Source organism: Paroedura picta, chromosome 7, assembly GCF_049243985.1.
Source record: "Paroedura picta isolate Pp20150507F chromosome 7, Ppicta_v3.0, whole genome shotgun sequence".
NCBI lineage: Eukaryota > Metazoa > Chordata > Lepidosauria > Squamata > Gekkonidae > Paroedura > Paroedura picta.
The window spans coordinates 85,167,369-85,194,166 of record NC_135375.1 but is presented as its reverse complement, the minus strand read 5'-3'; the positions used below and the strand labels follow the sequence as shown (position 1 = coordinate 85,194,166).

The following is a 26,798-nucleotide window of genomic DNA, read 5'->3' as shown; positions in this document are numbered from 1 at the left end:
TGGCAGCCAGACTGCGCTGGGTGAATGGAATTTTGGTCTGTCCTGGTGAGGGGCCAATAGGAAGGCACTTTGCACGCCTCCCCGTTGGCTGCTTGGCCCTGGATGGATACTCGGATACTCGCGGCTCCTGATTGGGCCCTCTGAGTTTTTATCCTGGACAGGGCCCGCCCTATCTCCTCCCCAGGTGGCCTTACTCTTTTATTTAATAGGACCCTGTCCTATTTAAAGATAAACATTCAACATATTTCTTATCTTAAATGTAGTGAATTTACCTCAAAAGTAGTAAAATAAATTTTCCAACGGCTCATAATATTATGGAGACCCTAGTCCAAAAAGACAAAGTTCCAGTTACTTCCCTCAAGTATCTTATTGTAATTTAGTATTAAGCATTAATTTGGCACACAGTAACAATTACTTTATATAGATCAGTTACTGATCTTGTTCCCCAGTTATATAGTTGGATAGTTATACCTCCTCGGAACTAGCAATATATTACATGACTGACTTTTTCCTATCTTATATTGAATTTGTGGGATCAAAAAGACATTTTCATATCTCTAGGAGCATCACTACATATTACAGGACTCTCAGGTCATGTCCAGGACTCCCATGAGAACTCTCAGCAGAGTTGTAATTTCCACATGATGCACATGGGGCCCGATTCAAGTTGCCATAATAGTGTGCATGGTGCAAGGGGGCTTATAGTTACCCCTTTGTGCTGTTTTCCTGAGCTGAAACGGCTGTCAAGAGAATGCTTGCTCTGTTAGGGGTGCCACATGCACCAAAGCCAGTTCAGATAGTGAAGAAAAATGTGCATGGGAGTGGATGTTTTTTGCTTCCTGGGTACTGTGGTCTTGATAGTGGACTGACCTGGCAGGCAATTTTCATCTGATTGAAAATCCTTGAAATCAAGGGAAGGGAAGAAAGGAAAGGTGTATCAGTTTTAAAGAAATTCTGAAGATTAGGGTCTTATTTGAACCAGGGCACCTTGTAGATCTTTCCTTTCCACAGAGGTGTTAATCTAGATAACTCCCACCATCACATCTAGCTTGGCCTTGAATCCTGTAAGTGTGCTTTGATAGTGTACACTTGATACCAAACTCGTGTTTGTTATTCTGGTATTGTTGTAATGTGACATGTGAATACGAAGAACGGATTATTCAGAATTAATCTTCAGTGAGCACTCACTCAGCGAGTGCACTAATGTGAAGACTGCTATAGTGCAATTAGGTATAAACGACGTATTTTCCATTGAAATGGATCAAATTTTGCTTCAGAGTAGGAGAAGATTCCTATCAGTCTCTTAAGTAGAGCAATCAAGCAAAGGTGTGATTTTCTGGTAGTTGCTGGATTTAGGATAAGAACATTGGATTTGTCAGCTTTCTAGATGAAATAAAAAGCAGGTAGACCACTGTTGGGGAAAAAACTTCTATCAATAAATTAGAATACTGCATGCACACCTAAGTATTAAATAATATTTCTCTCTTTTCTTACTTTTTGATGTTTCATTATGGGAACCGGAGTCAAGATTGACTTAATGAAGACACAGGATGTTTTAAAAGGTTAACATGGGTTTAAATTGGAATTATACCATCAATAGAGGCAGTTCTTGAAGGTTTTATCTTACAAACTGCATACAGGGAATTTATTACCTCTGTTAATGGAAATTCATACTGACACCTACTTTGAAACAGAGTGAAAAATTATATCCTTGTTAGCATTTCTAGCTATGCAACTGGCTGCATATAAATATGGATGGCTAATGTATTGCAGACTGGCATGTTCTAGGCATGGAATCCTGTCCAAGGAGCAGTATTGTCTAGTGATGGACACAAACTGCGTGATGAGCCAAAATTTGTTAGCTTTTGGGTGGGACTCAAGGTGGTTCAGAAAATAGGACCTACCCAGAAACTCAGGCATGAAATTGCTAGACACCAGTGGGAGTGGAAACAGAAAGAGAGACCATCCAAAGCTTGACAGGCACTGCTGCCTGCTAATACAGAGTTCTAGTTTCTTGCAAGTAGACTCAGCTCTATATAAGGGTAGCACAAGCATGCATTCCCTTTGTTTGCATTGTTGTTTTGCACAGAGAGGTTGTACTCATGAAAGAGCACTGTTGCTAGACGTGGTGGGGGAATTGCTTGGCCAGCTTAGTCGGGGTCTAGGGGGCTTTGCTTTGCCCTGGGGTCCTTCGTGTTGTGATTCAGATTTTGTTTGTTTGCTGCAAGTGATGGAAAATCAGGATTAAATTCCTCTTTCACATAGCATTGTTTTTGTTTTTTCCTGCTGTCTATTTAATTGGTGGTTTCCCTTTTCATTTTATTTCATCACTCTCCCACACTTTGAATTGCGGTAGAGAATTCAGTTGAAAACCCCCTATGGACCTGCTTCTCCTGGTTGTTGATCAGTGTTTGTCAGCCTGTCTCCAGTATGACTGGGAGGACTTTTTCCACTGTTGCTGGAATAACTCCATTTGAACCCCCCCCACACACACACACACACTGAACTGCTTCTCCTTCAGGGGCAATCTATGTGTGTCAGCCTGCCTACCTGCTCCCAGCCTATCTTGGGGGACTTGTTTCAGTCTGGGGTGATATTAATGCCCAGATTTCCATGCCTAGTTTAGAACCTCCCCCCAACTGACCTGCGTCTCCTCTGGGGGACATCGATCTGTGCTGTATCTGCCTGTCTGTCTTCCTGTTTCTCTTATTGGCAACTGCCCCACCTGGGGTATGGTTGAACTTGATGCTTTCTTGGTCAAGTGTTCAGCGCCATTAGAAAGGATGGTTTGTGCTTGTGGCTGCAGGAGGATGCCATCAATTTCCAAGTGGTCATGAAAAATGAACACAGCTTCTCCCAGCATCAGAGGATATCCCCAGCATATCCACAGGGGTCTTGGCGCTAACTTCCTCTATCTTCATGGGTCTCTCAGCTGCCGCTTAAGAGTCTTCAGTGTTACTGCCTAAACTGAAGCATGAGGGTTGTGATGTGATGCATCCTCTCCTTCCACATCCCCTAATTCCCTGCTGCTCCTGCTTCTGTCAGTACACCCCCATTTAGTACTCCTCAGCCCACCAGGAAGCAGCTGTACCTCCTACCAGCTCTAACCAAGGGCATAAGGACACAATTCCACTCTGCCACATTGTAATACTTGTACCCTGGGGACTGACCCAAGAGTGATCAAGTGATGGGCAGGTAGAGGAGAGTCAGCTGGAAATGCCCTGAGACTTTGAAGTCCCTAGGACCCTGAGGGGTCATCCCCTGCATCTTGAAGTTTCTGAATTAGTTCATTTTGACAGATTGTTTAGGTTCTGGAAGTTCCCAAAACCCGAGCAGGGTTTTCCTGGTTTGTGCCCATCCCTAGATTGCAATATATTTTAAATAATTATGCAAATAGGACATCAGCAATAACTGTAGAATTCAAGGGGAGTGGTTTCTTAATGGCCTTACTACCACTGGAATAGAAGAGGGGAATGAGAACATGATTGAGAAGACCAGAGTTTGAAATCATGATGAGTGATGAAATCTCAGTGATATACACCTACAGAGAAATCATACAGTGATTGCAAGTAAGGGGAATCTACTCAGTACTGCAAGTAAGTTAATGCCCATTACTAACACCATCTGTCCACGTAGAGGGATGGATTGCCTGTAGGAAGGCAATCACAAAAGTTATTTCCCTATCATCTCCTTTCCACAGCAGCCCCCTTTCATGAATACCTGATGTTGGCAACTGAGAGAGCCTTGATGATACAATCGTATGAGGGGGTTGCAATTAGGAAGAATTAGAAGCATTATCCCGTCTCCTCCTCCTATAACATTTCAGTCTCTATTAAGAATGTATCCACTTAAAACATGAACTTCACTCAATTTTCATAACCTGTCTATTGTTCTCTTATATTACTTCCCCCATATAGGGTTGGATCCAAACTACAATGGCAATTTCCACCGATTCCCTTTTCCTGTTGCCCTTTCCACATCATTCCTCAAGGTCCCTTATCCCACATGTGGCAGCATTTTGTGAGATCAGTAAGAAACTTTGTTCATATGTGTGGGGGATTCCGTTCCACCTTTGGAAAATTTAGTCTGGATCCAACCCATAGTTAGCATATATCTCTGAGAGAACATTCTTTCAGTCATGGAAAGACTCTATGATATGCTACCACCATCTACTGGTTTTCAAAGGAAGTAGAAGGCTAAGAAATCTCTCTTGACCATGAGTCAGTAAGCAACAAAGGGCATTCCCCTTTCAAGACTTCAAACACAGCTGGGAAAAGAAATCTCTCTGATATGGAGGTAGATTGTTTTACTGTGGCTGAGCACTGTTGTGAGTATATCCACGAATGAGTTATAACCACAAATACTTTTGAATGGCCAGTATTAGATTTCACCCCAGGGCAGCAAGAATGGGAAGGTAGTCACATACTCCTAGAAAGATATTTTTCTTTAATTGTGTGGGGGGGGGGGAGGGGGGAGAAATTAACATTGTAATTGTGTGCAGAGCTACTGCAGCCTTAGCTTACTGATTCAACAACGAACAGGATTGCATTTATATCTCTTATAAGATATAAGATATGTTGCTGTCTTGTTCCAAACATGCAGATAAGGAGGATTTGGTTCATAATTATTTTTGTAACTCCTCCTTTGGAACTCTGGTAAGATTGATTAAAGATAAACCAATATGAAATTTTTAAGCAACTGTTTGCACTGCCTTCCAGAACTCTTTAAGATAGATCAGAGACTGTAGGTTTGTTATTTGTGTGGTGAGAATAAGTAATCAATGGGGTGATAAATTATTTACTGTATATACATATGTGGAGCCATTCCAGTATTTCAGACTCTCCTATATTTCACTTGCCAAAAGAGGTCACATTTGTTACACCCAATTCTTGGACCAAGGATCGCTGCTCCTGCTCCCAATCATATTCTGCAATGTACTGCATAGTGCCTGAGCGTGCGGGCACTTGTATGCACAAGATGCATCCATTCCCCATTCAGATATTTCAGTTCTGCAGAGCTCTAGGCAAGGAGCTGAGCCTTGAAGGATGACAAGTAGCAGTTCATGTGAATAATTTGAACAAGGCAGTCCCCAAAGGCAAAAAAAGAAAGGTATTGAGTTAACAGATAGAGAGACCTGAAAATAAAGTCTGTCTTTTGCAAACAACTATGTCTGATGCATAGATCTTTTGTATGCACACATTTAAAACCTGATCACGCACATGCTTTGTTTCTGTTTCATACTTTTGTTTAAGTGGGGGGGGGGGGGCGGGGTCTGAATCTGTGTTGTATTTTACCAACCATGAAAAAGCAAAACTTTAAAAACTGGTTCTTTCTACATGATAGGAAAGTAGCAACAAGTGGAACTGGATTGTTGCTCCATAGCTGTAAACTTGGCGACAGCAGTGAATGTTGGAAATGAGGAGTTTGGAAATAAACCTTCCTCCATTTAGAAAGCTTTTGGCATTACAAGTAGACTGCAGCCCCCATCTCCTATTCAGTTCTGCTCACAATGCAACTTCTCATCAGCCGATATATAGTCCTTTCATCTACTGATTTCCCTTCACCACCATCATTTCCCATGCTATACTTTCTAAAACTTTAGCGAACTACCAATGGAGATTAGAATCCTTAAGAAAGGGAGCCACTATAGTTGTAGGTTTCTGGGCAGTCTTAAAGGGCAGCTCCATGTAAAGCGCTTTTTAGTAATCCAGGTGTGAGGTTACAGAAGCATGGATTAGAGTGGTGAGATCAGCTGAGTCAGGGTAACAAGATTGCTGGCAAATCAGATGCAGGTGATAGAAGTTGCTCCTGGACATATGCCAACATGATTTTCAGTCAGCAAGGCAGGGTCCATGAGCACTTCCAAACATTGAATCTGCTCTGAAAAAGCCAACGTTACTCCACGTAGGACAAGTGGATTCAGTCCCATTCAAATATCAGCCTTCCCAATGTTTGGCTTCAGTTTCTGCTTCTAAAGTTGGTGAGTTTAGCAGAAAGGTTGTTTTTCCCCCTGTTTTTGAATTATCATTGCCTGATTTTGTTCTTGTTGTGCTCTCTAGGTTTCAGACGTTCTATAACATCTTTAAGAAACTGTTATTAAGTTATTAATTAGAACATGACTAAAGTTGTTGCCTTTGGCAAGAAACCTACTTTAGGATTCAACAGACTTGACCATATGGATCATCTGGACATTCTTCTTCTCAGTTAGTAGTAGTTAGAATCTGCTCGCCAATGAAAAGCTGATATATCTGTTCAAATATTCTAAAATTGTGCCAATTTCAAAGGGGAAACAAGTTCTACCCATTCTTAAAAATCTTGTCGCTTAACATTTTTATGGACTGCCTTTTTTAATGACCATTACACACATTAGCATGGTTGTGGATGCCCCTGAGCATACCACACTAGCATAACCAACACTGTGTTGCAACAGCAATTGCTCCAATTCCTTGGACAGAGACCAGCGCAAAAGGATTTTATCTACGCTTTCTTGGGACAACAGTGCCCATCCAATGAAATAAAGAAACAAGTTGAGAAAACCACAAATTACCCAGAAATAGCCATCTCTAAGACACACATATACTGCACATCAACCCATTCTGATTTCTCTCCACCTTGGATTGTAGACCTTTCCTTGCTTATAAGCAGTCCACATCACTAACAATAGCTTCTTATGTAATGCCAGCTATCCAACAGGGTACCTGAAAATTTGGCCTTCAACAAATACATAGAAAAGGAATAGGTATGAGTACCCTGGACTTTGACCCCTTTCACTTGGATTGCATACAGAGTTTACATGCATAGTCAACATCCCAATGGTTGTGAATGTTATAATGCTATATACATAATGTTATATATACAAGGTTCTTCCTGATCACGGTAATAGAGACTATGGGTGTGTATTTTGCTTGCACAGATTCTGTGCTCAAGAGCCATTCAGCAGGTGTAGGAAGAGGTTGGGACCTCTGTGCTTGTACCCACTCTTTCCTACAATGAAATCATTTAAAGAAGGCTTATGTTACTTGACTCCGCAGTATAACAGATTTAATTCCATAATCATTATGAAAAATGTCTTTCTGCTCTTAGTTATTTTAAACTAACTTCTTTGAGATTTAAAGAAGTGTTAGGTGCTGTATTAGACAATGAGTCTAAAACACTCCCCTAGAAACTGTATTGGCTGCATGGCTAATAAATAGCCATCTCTCCCACTCTTTATTTTACTGCACTATTTAGCAGGAAGGCAAACTCAAATATCCCTCTCATCTTCACTAGTATTTCTATTTTTTGTCAGTATAGTTTATTTTCTCTTTAAAATGCCAAAAGCTCTCTAATTGAGAATATGGTATGTTTTGTCTTGACAGTAAGACTAAGATGTCTTTCTGTGGAGATGTAGCTGACAATTTTTAGCATGACTATTTCAGGATACCTGACTATGGTTTCCCGGTATATTTGGCTTTTTATGAGTTTACAATTATTGAACTTATGTAAAAGATATGGGTTGGATCCAGCCAGCTTTTTCATTCAATCTCACCCTATTCTCCTCCTGACTTCAGCTATTTTCTCATGGGATTTCAGCCATGCCAGTCCACAATCACCAGTATAGTTTTATGGGTTGATCAAAAGGGTCTATTTTTTTTTGTTACTAGCAAAAAAACAACAACCCTGGTTGGAACCCATTCTGTATGTACGTATGTTTTAATTTTTTTCAGAGTAGATATGGTATGATTATGAGCCTCTTGTGGCGCAGTATGGTAAGGCAGCCAACATGCTGTCTGAAGCTCTGACCATTAGGCTGGGAGTTCGATCCCAGCAGTCGGCTCAAGTTGACTCAGCCTTCCATCCTTCCGAGGTTGGTAAAATGAGTACCCAGCTTGCTGGGGGGTAAAACAGTAATGACTGCCAAGAAAACGCTAGAGGGTGTCACCCCAAGGGGTGCTTGCACAGGGGATACCTTTACCTTTTATGGTATGATTATGTTCAAGGAAATAAACTAGCAACAACAAATACTATATTATTTCTGCCCTACTATTTATCAGATAACTATGGTAAGGCAGCGACATGCTGTTTGAAGCTGTCTGCCCATGAGGTTGGGAGTTCGATCCCAGCAGCCGGCTCAAGGTTGACTTAGCCTTCCATCCTTCCGAGGTCGGTAAAATGAGTACCCAGCGTGCTGGGGGGTAAACGGTAATGACTGGGGAAGGCACTGGCAAACCACCCCGTATTGAGTCTGCCATGAAAACGCTAGAGGGCGTCACCCCAAGGGTCAGACATGACCCGGTGCTTGCACAGGGGATACCTTTACCTTTACCTTAGGTAAAGGTCATATTCCTTACATTTTACCATTAAAGTTTACTTTATGGAGATCCTGTATGTTGCCTTATCTGGGAACAATGCATCAGACATGCATTATAAAGGATTCCTATCTAACAATTTTCTGCCTTCCATATTTCTTTCATTCTTTTCCTTCCTGTTGGCCAATTTCTCTAAATTGGCCAATTGCTGCTGGCAGTGGGAGAGGCAGAATTCTTTGAAGCCCACACTAAAAGCATTCTCTTATTACAGGATGTCACTGTGCTGAAGTAACACTCTGTGGCCATTTTGAAAAGCTCGCTTTATTGACTGAAATGACTGTAGAAGTGTCTGTAGGGTGATGAGACAAAATGGAAGTGGATGATGGCAGTTGTAAAACAAAGAAGTACACCAGACCTATTTGGAACTTGCTCATTTATGCTCTTCTGTTCCCTTCTGAAATCCCTTGGTATAGTTAAAGCATAGGAATTCTGAAGAAGAAATACCCTTCAAGCTATGTTTGAGGATGAAGTATTTGAAGAAGAAGAGTTGGTTTTTATGTACCTCTTTTTTCTACTCAAAGGAGTCACAAAGTGGTTTACAATTGCCTTCCCTTTCTCTTCTCACGTGAATCACCTTGTGAGATAGGTGGGGCTAGGAGGGTTCTGGGAGAAGTGTAACTGGTCCAAGATCACTTCATGTGGAGAAGTAGTCGTAATCAAACTCAGTTCTCCACATTAGAGTCCAACAGTTTTAACTATTGTATGTCAATGGGTTCTTCCCTCCCCCATTACAATTGCTTTTCTTCAATAATAATATATACCCTGATGTTTTTTAAAAAAACCCTAACATCTGTTCATTGCCTGTGACATTTGACCAGTGGTGATCCTACATATGGACCATCTATAAGTAGCCAAAACGAAAAGGTACACAACCCACTTAAAAGACCGTATTAGCAGCCCTTTGTTTTTTTTGTCCTGGATCCGCTGGTTGTTTTGTCTGCTTTCACTGAGTTTAATGGAGAAGAAATGCCACCAAAGGATTATCCAGTTCATAGAACTATTTTCATATGATATATCTAATATATATACTGCATATTGGAGTGGATTCTTTTCATGAACACGCATTTAATTTTTGCAGTGTAGGAGGATACAGAAGGCTAGATTTCAGTTTGTCCTGTCAAGGTTCAAATTTCCTTTTTTGAAACATTTTTAATGGGCAACCACACTGAAAAGGTCAGTGTGGATTACAGAGTGGATTTGTAGGGATACAGCACATTTATTGCATACTGAATGTTTCATTTTAAATTGTGTTTGTCTTTACTGAAAGGATATTGGGAGAGAGAGAGAGAGAGAGACTTCCACCTAAAATCCCAAAGAGCCCTGCCTCCCAAACTAGGCAGTATTGGGGTAGTGAGCCTGCATAGTACACTGGTTAAAACTGGTGGCTAGTAATCTGGAGAACCAGGTTTTATTCTACACTCCTTCACATGCAGCCTGCTGGGTGACCTTTGGACTAGTCACAGTTCTCAGAGCTCTCTCAGCTTCAGCTACCTCACAGTGAATCTGTTGTGGAGAGAGGAAGGGAAGGTGATTGTAAGCTGCTTTGAGGTTTCTTTGGTTGGGTAATGTAAAGCAGGCTATAAAAGCCAGCTCTTCCTCTTCTAGAGGGACCAGCAGCTCAGTTTCAATAGAAGCAATGTGTAGTCATCATAGTTTAAGGTGGCCTCTGATAATATTTGAGAGTGTGTGCCTACATTGTACTGTTTCACAAGTTATAATTTGAACAAGCTTCACTCATAACTTATTTTGATGTCTTCAGACCTGAAAGTGTTTTTGGAAGTAGAGAATACTAATAGTTTTTCCTTGTCAAATTAGTTTATAACCAAGTCCCCATCTGTCATCTGAACTTATGACTTAAAAGATGTTCCCTTGCGTAAGATGTCAGGCCTATTGTTTCTGACTGGTAAAATGTCAGAACAGCAAATGGAGGTATTAATATTCATACATCTCTGCTCTTCAGATCATAGCCTCAGTTCCCAGAACACAGAGAGAACAACATCTTTTCTAATTGGCTTTTGGGCAACTGGGTCTGAAGTGCTTTATACTGCGGGGAGAGCAGCAAGCCTGTCTAACCTATTTAATTAGATGCCAACACTGTGATATCTGAATTTCTGAGGATCCCAGATTCTCAATTCCACTAGAGTTGCACTTCGTACAGCATCAAAATGCATTTGACACATTCATTGTGAATTTGATGCATAGGAAGAAGCACTGAACATATGCTCAAAAGCAGGTAAATATATATAAGAGTTTCTTTAGTGGATTATAACAGTAATCCCTGTGCTTTGATACTCTCCCAGTGTTATGTTGGGCTCCACTCTATACACTAGCTCATAGCCACAATTTCCTTAATGAGAAAATTGCTTCAAGTTCCTGAAAGATAGCTAGTACACCATCACTGACTTTCCCTTGCAAGACAAAACTATACAATTTTTGTCGGCAACACGTCCAGTTCATGCAAAATAATGTTGAAGCCCCTAAATCCTGACTATTGAATAATGCATGTTCCAGAATTCCACTCCCCTCCAAAAAAGAAAATCTACTTTGTAATTGGATGTGGAAATCAGAGAATAAGATTGTGAAGTTATGGTATAATTGGTAAACTTCAATATTTTAAGGAATAACACAGCAGGGGAATCTGTTTGCTACATAGAGAGGGCAACGCTGATACATTTTGGTTGCCTTATACAAATTTCAGTGGGAACTTTCATTTTCAATAACATACCCCCAAAACTGAAGGACATCAGTCCCAATTTACTGACTGAATGGAGGAGGCCTATGATATGAGCTGGTTTATAACCAATGGTGGGATTTTCTACCTTCTGAACGTGTACATGTGGATCAGGGTCCTGACATTCAGGAGCATTCCCTTGAAGGCTGTGCTCCTGCAGTGAGTTGTAATTAGCATGCAGCTGCCTAGAAAATTGGAAAAGTGATCCAATTTCAGGCTCAGTTGGGGTCAAGAACTGAAGATGCCACTACCACTTACATACAAACCATTCATCATGATTCAGCTTGATCTCCTAGGGTTTGTTTACTCGCCTGGCTGTCAGAATAGTTCCCTTAAGCAGAACAAGCTTATAGGTGTGGACCAGGTTGAAGAATCATTGCACAGATAAGCATATTGGATTGTGCCCAAGGCTTACGCGAATTAGGGAAGCTTCTTTTTATGACTACCTGAATGGATCTAACAAAAGTGATATTCCTGAATTCTGATCATTCACTGTGTGCTATAATAGTGACAATGGAAACATAGGTAAGGTAGAGGAACAAAGTAAATATAAAGAAGGGATTATTCTCCAAGTGGTTGTGATTCAGTGGCAGGTTCCAGGTTAAATCTCTGGCGTGTTAAGTTAAAAGAAGTAAGTTATGTGAAAAATCTCTACTGGAGACCCTGGAAAATTTCTGCTGGTCAATTAGACAATACTGACTTTAATAGACAATGGTCTGATAGTCTAGTTTAAAGCTGATTCATCCATTCAATTTTATATATGGAATAAGTGAGTTTATGCAGGAAGAAAAAGACACAATCAGATATCAAACAGAAAGCAAGAGGTTGATCATGTGTCTAATAATGATATGTATTTGGGAGGGGGTTTGGTTTTAATGGTTTTAAAGTGTAAATATCAATATATCCAGACATAGAAGAGGCTAGAAGAAATTATAGACGATGAGGCTGCAACGAGGAAACAGGTTAGGTTGTTCAGAGAACATAGCAAAAGAAAAACATGTTTCAAAAGAGTTAAATTTTGAGGGAAGTAAAATGCCTGGGTAAGGCTAGTGAAATTTCTAAGAGGGAAAGGAACATCTAAAAGACTCCCCTGAAATCTCTAATTGGAACTTCATGGAAAATCTAGTACCTGGGCTATATTGTGAGGGCTGTCTATTTCTCTAAGCAATGATATCCCACTCAGAGTCCAGGGCTGACAGTGTACTGCTTCGCACACTCGTAAAGTTCACAAGACCTAGAACTGTGATGGCAACCACATTTAATCTAAAGGAAAATTCCAAAGCAACCCTAAAGATTTCTGTTTGGGAGAGACATCTGGGGAATTTCATGGGAGTTTAAAAAACAAACAAAACACTTTCCATGAAGCCAATGAAATTTCTCAGGGATGATTCCTCATATTCCCAGTTTAAAACAAAGTCAGCAAGCAAATTTATGCCTATGTGTAAGATTATTTTAGGAAATGACACAGCTGACAAAGTGGCTGGTAGTGATTAATTAAAGAAAAAGAAAAAATATATGTGCATATATAGATAGACCAAGTAAGGCCCATTGGTAAGTCAGCTCTTCTGATCACTATATTTATTATTCATCTTGTAAATTAATTGGTTTATGAGAGAGTGTGAATTTACTCTATTTGCAAATCATGAAGAGACCAAGATCCTTAATGAGGAACTGTGCTGTCAGATCTGTAAGGCATTAGGCTGTTGAATGGGGAAGCTAATAGATGGGCTAATGAAGTTCAGCATAGATCTCAGTTTTGGTTCCCCCCCCCCCAACATACTAAGATGAAATAATGTTTTAAAATAGAAGAAATGTTGATTAGACCAGTGGCAAGTAAAATCAGATGGACAATTCTAATGGATGAACTGAAAAGGGTTCACTGAAATTCATAGTCATATCATTCATTATATATATATATATATATATATATATATATATATATATATATATATATATATATATATATATATATATATATATATATATATATATATATATATATATATATATATATATATATATATATATATATATATATATATATATATATATACATACACATTCTCTAATTGTAAAGCATGCAGAAATGCAGTGGGTACTAGTATGAACAAGGTGTGGGGAGGAGGCAGACCTGGGGAGGCATGGAGAGGGCTTCTGACCGCTTGGCCATTGCCCCCTCTCCAGGTTGAAGGTGTGTTGGCCTCCGCTGGCAATGCGGGCTCCTCTTGGGGCCCAGTGGCGGTGTGACCTACATTCTGACAGCGGCTGGGCTGCAGCCTCCCGGCACTCTCTGACACAGGGGCCGGTGTGTTCCTAGTGCTGCCTCCTTCTGGTCGCTGCAGCCTCCTCCTTTCCAGCAGTGGTGCCTTGTTGCCACCACAGATTCCTTCACGCCGGCCAGCACTCTCTCTCTGCCGCTGCTGCCTTGCCCCCACCTTCTTGTTTTACAGCAGCACCATCTCCTTCTTTGCTGCCTCCGCCTTGTGCCTGTTGCGGTCGCTGCATCATTCACTACTACCATGGCCTTGTAATGACAGCCGTCCACGTAGGGGCCAGATTTGAGTCTGGACACAGTCCAGGGGCCAGACATGTTCCTCCCCTGGGACAGTTTCCCAAATATATAGAGGAACCATGGATAAGGGTGTGTGTATGTGAGAGAGTGAGTGAGAGAGAGAGAGGAATATACTGGTGAAAGAAGAAACATATTGGGAAAAGGGAATGGACTAATTAACCTTGAATGTGGCCAAGGGACATGAAAGGACATCAGAGTGAGTGAAAAATGATATTTGCCTTTTACTAACAAGGCTAAGAATTCTTTGAGGCTTTTGCTCGTTTAACATGGACTTCAGTGCATGGTTACAAAGGAAAAAGGTGCTGGTTGATAAACCCTGTGGTCCCAAAAACAAACTGTTGCTCGCATCTGACTATTAGCTCGGGAGTCTCTTTATCAATCATTTTTTTTGTGAGATAAAAGGAAGTACATTATAATGAAGTATTTCTAAGAAGGCTGCAATAAATTGTTAGCAAATGGCAACAAAGTATGTGGCACACATATGCATCACAGCTTATTCATGCTGACAAGAAAGCCATGTGATTTGTCCTCATATGCTCTCTTGGGTGGATCTGGGTGATATGATGGAGAGGGCCCAGAAGGTGTATTTGTCTAAGGGCCTGTGGTGATTCTGGGCTGTCTTGTTATAGTGGTCTTCTAATATCCCACATCCAGCCTGTACTCCATCCACTCGGCTTGCTCTCAGTTGAATTCTGAATTAAGATTAAGGTTTTGGAAATCCCTGCCTATACTCTCCAAGAGCCTTATGTTCTACCACCTCCAACTGGCTGTGGATCCCTGGCCCCAGAGAAGCACTTCAGACCTCAACAAGGGCCAGAGCCTTCTCAGTCCTGGCCCTCACCTGGTGGAATGAGCTCCCTGAAGAGATCAGGGCCTTGTCTGAACTCTCACAATTTCACAGGGCCTGCAAAAGGGAGCTCCTTCACCAGGCATTTGCTTGAGGCTGACTGGCCCAAAACCATCCACTGCCTCCCCCAAACACCCCTTCCCATGACCGAAGAATCTGACCTACCCAAAGCTGTGTCAGTGTTCCTGTTCCTGTGTAAATAGTGTTCTGGTTGACATGTTATGTTATGATGGTTATATTTGTTGCAATATTCTGTGTAGTTACCCCATGATGTTATATGTAAACAGCCCAGAACAGTATGGAAGTGCGGTATAAGAATATAAATAAATAAATAGTAGAGTGGCAGAGTAAATGAGTAAATAGTTTGTCTACATGGTGGTGATCATGTTTAGATTTGCTTTATTTATTTGTTTGTTTATTTATTTATTTATTTTTAATTGTATAGACTTATTGCCCACCACTCCCAAACTGGCTCGTGGCGGGTAACAAACTTTCCATATTAAAAGCCCCATTAAAACCCCATTAAAACAATTCCAGACATCCATCCATCCTATAAGTCATTCTAACTGCGTCCAATGCAGCCATGGCAATAGCAACATATCTCTGCAACGGTACAAGTCATAGCTAGGCTCTGTGCAATACACTGGGTTTATGTGCTCATTGAGCAGGATAATTTGCTTGAGTAAAACATAATATACCTGCCTTTTTGAGTAGTGGCATGAGGGGCTTCACAGTCCTTGCACAGATCCCGTGGATGTTCTTCCTCCCTTGTATCTAGCTGCTCTTAATCTCAGTGTGTTCCTCGGGGTGTATGACTAGTACTTAGTCAAACTGCACTTGTGGATGGCAGCATCTTGGCTAATCCTTAGCCTGTCTTTGGCCTTCTCTCTCATTGATAGTGACAACTGTACTGGAAAGAGCCCCATCTGCCTGATATATCCTTTCTCTTAAACCTTGTAGGACCATATAGTGCAGAATCACACTGTCCTGTTCTATAGAGGTGAAAGATGGCCGTATTTAATTGCTTCCTCAGTTTGCCTTATTTTACTGTAATAAGCATTCTTTTTCTTTAAAAAACATGCATAGAATGAGTCAGTGAAGGAAAATATTAGTGTTGATATGAATGCCCACATTTTGTGGGAACTGTTGCTATATGTGAAAAGAGAGGTTGTCTTCTAAAAATAGTAATGCACCTAAATAATTTAAGCGTGGGTGAATTTTAGTTTTATTACCATAGTAATCTGCACTTCATCCCTTTTTCCAGGGAGCTTAAGGTGGTGCCCGTGCTACGCCCAAATACCTTTTACAGCAATAGGATGAGGTCCTGATCCTGATCATAAGATGAGTTTCATGATGGAATGGGGATTTGGGCCTGCATCTGTTTGGTCTAAGTCTGTTTATATTTCCTGTCAGGAGATCATAGTCTGACGAAGAGTGCTTGCACTCGAAAGCTCACACCCTGAATAAATCTTTGATGATCTTAAAGGCGCTACTGGACTCTGATTTTATTCTGTTTTCTGTAGTGATTCTACACCAAATAAAAGTAGCATAATGTGCTGCCCATAACAGGAAGAATAGATTTAGTACTTTCTGTTTAATTTAGATTAATTAAGGTTCAAAATGGTCAACCTGGATTGTAACAGGTATATATTTGGCAGGAAGCTATGGCCACTTGTGGCAATATACATTAAGTACATTGTATAGTCTTCATATGTCTGCGGATCCCTGGCCCCAAAGAAGCATGTTGGACCTCAAGAAGGGCCAGAGCCTTTTCGGTCCTGGCCCCCACCTGGTGGAATGAGCTCCCTGAGCAAATCAGAGCCCTGCCCAAACTTCCACAGTTCCACAGGGCCTGCAAAAGGGAGCTCCTCCACCAGGCATTCGCTTGAGGCTGACCGACTCCGAACATCTGCTGGGTCCCCCCTCAGATGCTCTTCCATGACTGAACAATTTGATCTCCCCAGTGTTTCTGTTATTTATGTTGTGTTATGAAATGTTACTTGATTGTTGTGATGTTGTATTGAAACGTATAATGTTATAGATTATTATAATGTTCCATGTAAAGTTACATAATGTTCCATGTAAAGCGCCCAGAGCTGTAAGGAATGGGCAGTATAAAATCCAAATAAATAAAATAAAAATAAATAAATAAATAAATAAGTGAAGTTATCCATTCATATTATGTGGCACACATTTTAAATTGCAGTTGCTATTCCTTGGGGAAGAAGCCCGGGGGAATAAGAGAGAGATAATACTCCAAGAAGCTGGACATAGAATCAGTTTGTTCCATTAGCTAGCAACTGATTTACAGAGTCAACCTTTTTCAAATTACATAGAGCCTAAACATTATATTGAGAGATCTATCAGGTAGGTAGCCTTCCTCAGAAGTTTGTCTGCCCCCCCCCCAGAAATGGCAATCTCTGGAGCACGCCCCCTCCCTCGGAAATCTTAAAGGTCAACATTCATTGATTCATTGATTCGGTTTTCAGCCCGCCGCTCCCAATTGGCTTGCGGCGGGTTACATAATTCCACAATTGTGGTACAATAAAACATAATACAATAAAACAGTAACCAATTAAAAGCCCATTAAAACATGCTCTGCTGGTTTCTGATATGTGCTGCACTCACTGGATGTCCCCATTATGATTGATAATAAGTCTTTATCTATCTCTGCTCAGTCTAGCCTTGTCTTTTCCTCAAGGAAATCAGACGTTCTCATAGAGAGAATTCACCCACCCTTCCCTGGTTGAACTGTGCTCTCCCTCATCATTTCATCTACGACCCCAAGAATACTGTTCTGTGATTAAGCCCTATTGAACAAAATAGGATTTACTTCTCAGTAGAACAATTTAGGATTGATCGCATAGTATGGCAATGTATGTATCTCTGAATTTACCTGCTTCATACCCTTTCCAACCCATCTCTGTACCTTCTGGTGCATTTTTAAAATCATTTTTGTGCCAGTCCAATTCAATGATGAGTTTACATGGGTTAAATATGAACATTTCCACTTATTGTCTTGTTTTTGGTTTGATTATACTAAATCTTACCACGTCGGACCCTGTTTTTTCATATGTCTTTACTAACAGAATGATTCCACAAAGTTCACAAACTATAATGCAATGTCTTGGTCATGGGTCTGTCCCTGTCACATACTTCTTAGAAGGCAAAGAAGCTTCTTCATGCAGGGAACTAGGGCTGCTAGCTCCAGATTGGGAAATTCCTGGAGATATGGGGGTGGAGCCTGGAAAGGGAGGGGTTTGAGAAAGGGAAGAACCTCAGCAGAGTATAATGCCATAAAGTCTACCCTTCAAAGCAGACATTGTCTCCTGAGAAACTGACCTCTGTACTTTGGGGATCATTGTAATCCAGGCTATTTCCTGGCCCCATAGGAGGGGACCCATAAGACCATAGTGAAAGTAAGGTCAGAGGTGGCATGTAAAAAATTTGTGATGTGCTCTAATAATTAAGACACACACATACACAAGAGTGACCCATAACTTGAATTTTGTGGTCTGAATTTGAAACTTCCTTGGAGAGCCAGGCCAAATGAGCCTCCTAGACCCCTTGAACTGGACATGTGGGAAGGTCGTGCACATGCCTAGGTTTCTTGAATTTTTACTGGATTCTTCAAAGTTCAAGACATTTTGTTTATAAGGCTTTCAAAAATAATGGTCTGGGGGGGGGTGTGCATGTGCCTAATTCTGAGCATTCTTTTGAGACATCCTATAAATAAAACACTGAAATTATGTAATAAAGATAAGGAATTTTGTATGAATTCTCAAAATGTCTTTTCCAATAGGCAATTCTTCAGAAGAGCTTTGCAAGATACAGAATTGTATGTCTTGTGGGTCTAACAACACATGGCTCATCTTGAATGAGGAAGACATTTGTTTCACTTGTGGTAAGTTCACAAAGTTTTTAAACTCTCTTTTAGAAAGTCTGGATTGATGTTGAAAGTATAACAGTGATGTGAAGAGGCAAGGATCCCATGTTGGCAAAGGTGTGTCTCATCAAGTTGCATCCAAATTCAGAGCAGCCTGAAATCCTTTAAACCATGTTACCTGTAAACAAAAAATGCCAATTCAGATTGAAATTCATGGCTTTTTGTATGATTTTTTTAGAACTTCCATCTTTGAATACATTGACAATATGAGGGATAGGAGGCATACTATCTTCAGAACTTGTGTTGCCTTGATGTAAATGCCTGTATGATATATTTTAAAAGGTTATTTTATGCATGTTGAAGCTATTTTTGATCTGTTCCTCATCAACTCCATAAATATATACAATCTTGTCTGGAAGGGATGACAAACCAGCCAAGTAGTCTAAACTATGTTCGCATTTATTTTGCATATTATATGTATGTTTGAATATCTCAGCAGGGGTATTTTGTGCTGTACCAAACAGAGGGTGCCCTTGGTCCACAATGTGCTCTTTTTTTTTGGGGGGGGGGTATGGGCATAAGATTATGCCAGTAACAGTTTCTGATATCTGATCTGTATGGACACAAACATAATTGATCACAAGTGTTATTGGTGAAGATGTTTGAACTGTGTTTGAGCTGGTTCCAAACCAGAACTCCAAACTGCTTTCAAAACAGTTTTATTTTGGATTCTCTTCCAGGATGACCAAATGTGCTGTAGAAAAGTTTGCTTATATTCCAACAGGGCCTCCTGATGACTAGTAGCATTTGAAGGAGAACTTCTGTTTGTTTCATTTAAGCAGCTAATTCACTCACACATACACGCATGCACACACACGCAAATGATACCCTCCTGAGACCCATCACGGTAGGATTACTCTTTAGTAATAACCGCTTTGCTGTTTTACCTCCTTTAATGACTTGCCACCCACATGTATCTGCATAAACACTGTTGTACTCCTCCAGTCAAATCCATCCTTATATTTTCTAGCACATCAAAAAGGGGTGATGCAGTGCATTTCCCTATATATTAATATAGCACTGGTCATGGCTGTATAGCAGTCTTAATCCTATGGAACCAGTTTTTTTTTAAAAAAGCAGACTGAATTAAAAAATAATAGCTGTTGCTGAACACTTCTGTGTCCAAGTAACTCCCAAAGGGAAGCGAGACAAGTGAATTTCTGTCATGTATTTCTTTATCTTTAAGCTGATAAAATAATATTAAATCCATCTTGTTGCTGTGAATAAGTACTGAATATTAAATCCTTGGGTTCAGTAGGACACGGACACTCAGTTCCATCAACCAATAATTTTACTGATATCAGAAAACACTGAACACGTGTAACCAAACCTGAGGAGCTTATATACACATTCATGACTCCTGCCAAGACATGTGATTGGCCATTAATAGAGGCCCATGATTGGACCTTAAATCTGTTAACTGATTGGCTGCAAGCTGGGAAGCGGCGAATCCCAGACACGGGTTTAGGATCTTAGTTTCTGCTCCTGAGCTCATGGTCTCTAAATGTCCACAGACACAACAGTGAACATGTCATTAGGAGATGCATAATTAAAACCACCATTGTAAGTGGTAATTGCAAATCCCTCCTCCTCCTCCTCCTCCTCCTCCTCCTCGGATTCCAAGATCATGCTGGGGCTATCAGGATTACTCTACTGCTGGCCACAGGTCTCACATCTCATTTAAATGCAGCTAATGACTAGCCAGAGTGCTTTCTTACCATGCTTTTGCACTTTGCATTGCCAAATGATTTCTAGTGCCATATCTATTCCTTTCCGCATCCCCACCACAATAGATAGATATCATGCACACCTTTGTACCATATGTTGGACAATGTTCCCTCACTTTCAAGGGCATTTCAGGAAGAAGTGCATAATAAAATGAATTGCAGAATTCTCTAGGGTACCTGTCAAAGCCTTTGTAATTGGCATGTTGTATTCAAATAAACCCCTTATAAGCAGCAGGAGCCTTGGCTATACCACAGCTGCCAACTAAATAGGGGGAATCTGTGGCTAATGAAATGGCTGTCAACAATTCTGCACAATTATCTGAGCTACTGGTTACATCAATAGTGTTCCACTTCCCCTTATTCTCTTGCATGTGCATTTTGGGGTACAAGTGATGGTGCTTTCCGCAAAATCGTATTTTTGTTTAGGGCTTGCTTGGGGGCAATATGTGATTTAAAAAAAATCTATTTATGGTAATTGAATGAAAGGGCTTAGTGATTCACAAGAACATCATCCCTATTTCTATGTGGATCTTGTCCTTCCTTTGAAGCTTGACATTGGCTTCCCTGTCTTTTTCCTTGTCCATGCACATTTTTATATATTAAGAAACAATAGGTAACTGGGTTCACATTTAAAAGTGTGTTAAAGGGCTTATTTCAAATGCCAGCACTGTTATATTTGATTTCAGATGACAACATAAAGTGGAAAGTGATGGGTGACCTTTGTATCAGCTACCAGTCCAAGTCATAAGTCATCTTTGGAAGCTGTTTGTTTGTTTTAACCTGGAGCTCCACAGGACATTTGAAAATGAACCCACCTTTCCTCTGATTAATTACACAGCAGTCTTCAGGCCTCATTGCACATTCATTGACACCATCAGTTCCACTAGTGGCCTAGTGGAAATTCAGCTCCATTTTGGCCTTGTGCAGTCCTTTTTCACATTACAGAGCATTTCACTCAACTTCTAAAAGGAGTCTGGAAAAAATAATGGCGTGCGTTTCTGTCCAGACTCTTTGCAGAAGAGAAAAGGAACTGACGGATGCAAGTGAGTGTGGCAACAAGCTGAGTTAATGCGTATCCCAGCTTGGCACCCCCAGCGGCATTTGAATGTTACTGGCATGTGGATGAACTTGTCTTGTTGACAGCCTCACAGGCCTGGCAATATTCTCCAAGTGTTTCTGGCGGCTAGGAAGGAAGTCTTCATAAAGACTCTGCCTCATCCTCTTTAAAACTCTCTTTAAAATTATATAACACTTGAATTCGGGAAATGGCAAATTATCCTGGAGCACTCCACTCAATCTTTGGATAGTATTCTGTTTTGTTTTGTTTTTTTAAATGATTGACTCCTTCACCTCAAAGTCAGCAGCATTATATAAAATTGAGTTGCTAGCTGCCTCTGCATTCTCTTTATGGTAGTTCTGCCAGCAGGGAGTATGAGTTTTACTGTCAGTTGCAGTTAGTAATCTCCATGAGAGCCAGCAAATTTACCTGTGGACTTGCTACAGCTCAATAGAATTTCAGAGACATCCACTGCACCTCAATTGAGGATCTGTGCTGACTCAGACAAACAAACCTTAGGTAGAAATTAAATTCCTGAATGCTGTTTTTAGAATGGTCTTTGCTCCAAAAAGCCTCATTAGCTTTCAATCTGAACTCCCCCCTCCCCCACAACCCCTCCCACACACCTGTTGAAGGATACAGTGATAACAGTAAGTTTATCTGCCTGTTTACATCGTCGACTAGCTCCTGTTCCATGCATGAAATGGCTTATAAGAACATGAAAATCAATTAAAAATTAAAGCTTGTTTAAAAAAGAAAATGGAAAAGCAGCAGATAAGAACGTACTGCAAGAAGTATGTGCCCAATGTGGCTATAAGTTGAGAAAGATCTCTTTCTGAATTAACATATATTAACTGTATTTGCATATTTTTGGTGATCCTTTCAGGAGTTCTGTAGTACCGTGCTCACACTGCAGGTGGGAGGCTAAGCTTGCCTAAGGTGAAATTAGAATGAAACCAGGTACTTTCTTGGTGACTAGTCAGGCTCTGCTGCTGTCCTGTATGACAGGTAAAAACCAGGGCATGTTTTTTCTTCGTGGAACTCGAAAGTTGTTTTGCTTGCCTACTCAAAATGGAATCCAAACTTTTATTGTGTTTGTTTACAAAGTATTGACCTAAATGAAATTCTCTTTATGATCTCGATGATTGTGGAATGTATTCCTTTAAACTGCCAATATATCGAGGAAAGTGCAATTTTCTTCCAATGTGAGCATTGGAAGTTTATCGCCTCTATACATTTATCCATCATTTTTCATGAATGTTGATTAAATTATAGTCTATGAACTTGCATTCTTTAAACAATAGCAATCTATGCTACTGGTTATTTTAATCTTTCAAGCTGAGACAATACAACAGCTCCCCCCCCCATAACAGCTTTTTCTCTCTCTATTATGACTGTAACATACATAGGGTTGTTAAATATGGTCTGACAACTTGTGAGAAGTACAGTAGGAAAATATTTACAGTTGGGGTGATCAGTTACATTGGCACAATGATGTTCGCCTTGGGTTGTGTTGTAAGGGGGGGGAAAGCTCTCTCATTCAACCAGAACTCTTATGGGCTGATCCTGACCCAGCTGATCACTGGGCTGATCCTGCGTTGAGCAGGGGGTTGGACTAGATGGCCTGTGTGGCCCCTTCCAACTCTATGATTCTATGAGTCTATAAACCACAGTTTTGGTTGAATGCTAGATTGTCATTCAACATAATGAAATCACTCCCGTGTTGAGGAGGAAACAACATTATTATGTTGGGGATGCCGACTGGGTACCTTGATTTTACTGAGTAATTTCCTTCCACTGCCTAACTAAGTGGCAGCAGAAAGTGGAAAGTTTCCCTCTGTACCTAAGCATACACAACAATAATTTAAAGCCAACTGTGATGGATTTCCTGGGGGGTAGTAACCACTCCACAGGCTTTTTACCTTCCTTTCACAATAAAGCTTCCCACCTACCTTTAGTATTGGAGTTCTTGCTGGAGATTAGAAAAAAAACTGGTTCTGGGAGATAGGATATGAACTCATTAATATGCCTTACTGAATCAGACCCTTGGTCCCTATAGGTCAGTATTGTCTACTCCAGACTTGATGGACCTAGAAGGGTTTCCAGAGTGGGTGAGAGTTAATTAATTTTGCTTCCCAATCATGTTCTGCATGATCTCCCTACTTCTGGTGTTTCTTGAAACCTAAAGAATGTGGCAGGAATTTCTCAACAGTAATAAATTAATTTCAGAAAGACACACAACAGTGACAATTATTAACAATCAACCAGGAGTTCTGAGATATTTGGTTTTTACCTAGTACATGCCCCCAAGTTTTTACTTAGTATATCCCCTGGGAATCTTTTTATATAATATATCAACACAGCTATCTGCTGTTACACCCTAGGTTACACAGTAGGCCCAGCAACAATCATCCTGGATTGCAGTAACATTCCAGCATGTTCAGTTTTCTCAACAAGAAAATGTAAGCAAAAGAACCATTATCTTCTCAGACTGTTAATTTTTTTAGATACATGCTTATCTCACTGTCCTTAAATCCTAACATTCTCTCAGATTTCAAAAGACTAATAATCACCCCGTCAGATCATCACCTTCACAACTCCTGTTATCTGATTCAAATCTCTGCTATCACTGGCTACAGGAATGCCATGAACTTTGCCAGGAATGATAGAGCCGGGTGAATTTATCATAATCAAAGATAGTGAATCTGGTGAAGCAATCTTGGGATTCGTTCGTCACTGCAGCAAATTGCCTGATCTCCTTGCCACACTTGCTACAGGCAAGTAATACTTACAACTGATCATTGACCTGCTCCCTCCATTGAAAAGGTGTAAAAAAAGAAAGGCCATATTACAAAAACCAAGAGAATGGGTCATATTCTGAAATATGCCTGAAAACAGAATGAACTGCAATCCTTTTCCCCCCTAGACTAGGTCTCTGTGAATTATGTCTCTCAAAGCATTAACTGTTTTAACTGATAATCTGATTGGGAAATTTTTTTAATACTGTACTTCAAGAAGGAAAAGTTGTGAATGGTTCACCTTAGGAGCGCTTTAAATGGCGGGGCTAGGAAAGGTCATTTTTAATGGAGGCATACACTCTTCCTGGAGATGTTTGCTCAGCTCCTTCACTTGGTTGGTTCTGAAGCCATATTAAGACTTTTAAAATAGAGTTGATTGCAGTTAAATTTGGGGTCCTTCACCTTCATGTGTTCATCAGATTGAATCCCAATCTATGGGACTTCCAGTGAGCACTCTGACCAAGTCTGCATTTTCCCCTCCATATTTTCTGATGTCTGCAGACAATGGAGAAAAACCTCTTAAGTGCTATGACCACACACTTGTGCATTCTTGCAGTTTAGGGGCCTTGGAATATGTACTGTGATGGCTTCCCTAATGTTTAGTATATATTTTTACTGGGACCCTCAGGAATACAATTTTGCAATCTAAAGCCCTTCTGGGATGTAGAAAATATTTTCAGAGGAGCTTGATCTTGATCTAAAGCTCCTCAGGGATTTTCCAGGGAAGCTGTAGATTGGTCTAAAGTATTCCCCCCCCTCAAGTCCCAGAGGAGCATTAGATTACACAATTGTGTTCCAATAGATCTTATTAAAATGACCTTACTGTCATGCGAGTGCATTTACTGGGAGTGTACCAACAGCGTCCATGTGTTTTCAAATGCAGAGCCAACCCAGTACCCAATTGTGAGACATGCTAAAGGCTTGTTTGGGGTTTTTTTCCTCTTCTTTCTTTGTTTTTGCTGTCGGTTCAGTGAAAAGGTAGTTTTGAAATCAAAGGGGAACAGGGAACATATTATGTGAGCTCCTATGCAGTGAGTTGTTGCTGAAGAATAACAAATTCTTGATAGAACATATAACATCTGATATCATTGCTGAATGAAACAACTGTATATAGACCCATGGCTAGCCAGTGTATGAAAATGCACTTTTTATACAGTTGTATATATTCCACAGCATGAATTGGATAATATGCAGCACATTTTGACCATACATATTTGAAAGGGGGTGTTCAGACCAAGTGGTGGAGTACATTCTTTGTATGTAGAAAGTCTCAGGCTCAATTGCTGCTGACTCAGGTAAAAAGTGCTGGAAATGTTTATATATGGGCTGTTTAAAGAAGAGAGAAACAACTTTGAATAGAGTGAAGAGGGGAGAGAGTCCTAACTAGCAGTTCTGTTCTTCATCCATTCAGTCTGTTGTTCTGTTTGTTCTGGAGGCAAGCAGGGAGAAATTGTGCTCAATGATGCAGGAAGTCTCCAGATGAGCCAATCAGGAGGGGAAAGCATTTGAAGAAATATCAGGAAGTTCTGAATCTGGCCAGGCTAAATGCATATCTCCTCTGATGCCCCTGCAGGGCACTCCTTAAATTCTGTTCAATCATGCACATACAGAACTTCTATATTCCAACAAAAAGGATTTTATAAACAGGCATTAGGGAAAAACCATTCTTTACTGCTTCAATTAGAGTTGGCCATGTTGAGCTAGAGAGAACAAAGATCTGACTCTCTATAAGGATACTCATAGGAAATTCTCTGTTTATGTTTTGCATTTTGTACAGATTTTTCTTGATACCAAAGAATATGTACAATAACTAGATGGTTACAGCTTCCGTTCATCCGAACACATACAGACATCTCCTTTTTTTCTTCTCCTAATGTGATCTCTAATAAGAATATTTACTGTTTAATTGGTCACATTTCAAGCTGGATGATTTACAAGAGCTTCCTAGTCTTCTTGCTCTGCAAATCTGATTCTGAGACGGAAATATTACCATTGCCCTAGACAATGCTTGTAAGATACAATAATCTAATTCATGTTCTTTCTGTTATTCCTCGTGAGAGTTTTTACTCAGAATAAGGACCAGTTCTTAATATTAATGTAAGCCGTATCTACTGTGTCTGCTAACTTTGTTTCAAATGTTTATAGTAACTTTTTACGTGGGTGGCCATGTTCAATGTGTTAGCATATGCAAGATCTGTCGAGTGCATGATTCAGCAGCATATGGAGATAATCCAACAGGATTTGGAGGAGATGAAAAAATAAACAACAAATAAATAAACAAATAAATAAATACTACTTCTATGATTCAAGACAAACTCATGAAACGTGTATTTTTAAGGCAGATGCTTCACTCTTGTGTATTTGTGTTAACTTTGTTGGTACCCCTATATGTAAAATGCAGCATCCAGTTTTAGTCATCCAGCAAGCATTATACATTATCTCTTTGAGCTGTGAGAACAAAATGTGTTAAATATGCCATGCCTGTAACACTGGATGGCAAAGTTGGACCGGTGCCTGGAATTTGGTCAGTGAAGTTAGAACAAAAGGTGATGAGGGGTGGCCATCGAGGGTGCCCTCTGTCCTCCAGCCCAGAGTCTCTTAACTAGGTAATTTCTCATCTCAGACCCCTTAAATACAATCTATACAAGATTGATTGTTCTGGAAAACAATGAAGAACATTACACTGTGTCTTTGGTGAGTCTTGTGAGGAAAAAAATATTCAAGGAAGGAGAAGTTTAAGTGCATAATTCTGTGCAATGAATATTACATAAC

General features: G+C 40.3%; 2 protein-coding genes across 6 annotated transcripts in view; one reads left to right on the top strand and one right to left on the bottom strand.

Moving 5' to 3' along the window:
- Positions 1–26,798, top strand: part of LINGO2 (leucine rich repeat and Ig domain containing 2) — a 666,496-nt gene that overhangs the window by 147,134 nt on the left and 492,564 nt on the right. For 2 of the 3 annotated variants that reach the window (XM_077345252.1, XM_077345254.1), the window contains exon 2: positions 18,301–18,402. In XM_077345252.1, the coding sequence (XP_077201367.1) occupies positions 18,339–18,402 (64 nt within the window). In that variant the 5' untranslated portion in view covers positions 18,301–18,338. Of the gene's footprint in view, positions 1–18,300; positions 18,403–26,798 lie in introns of those variants that run through there. The other variant, XM_077345253.1, reaches the window with a different exon arrangement.
- Positions 1–26,798, bottom strand: part of LOC143841218 (uncharacterized) — a 53,302-nt gene that overhangs the window by 14,077 nt on the left and 12,427 nt on the right. The window lies entirely within an intron of this gene.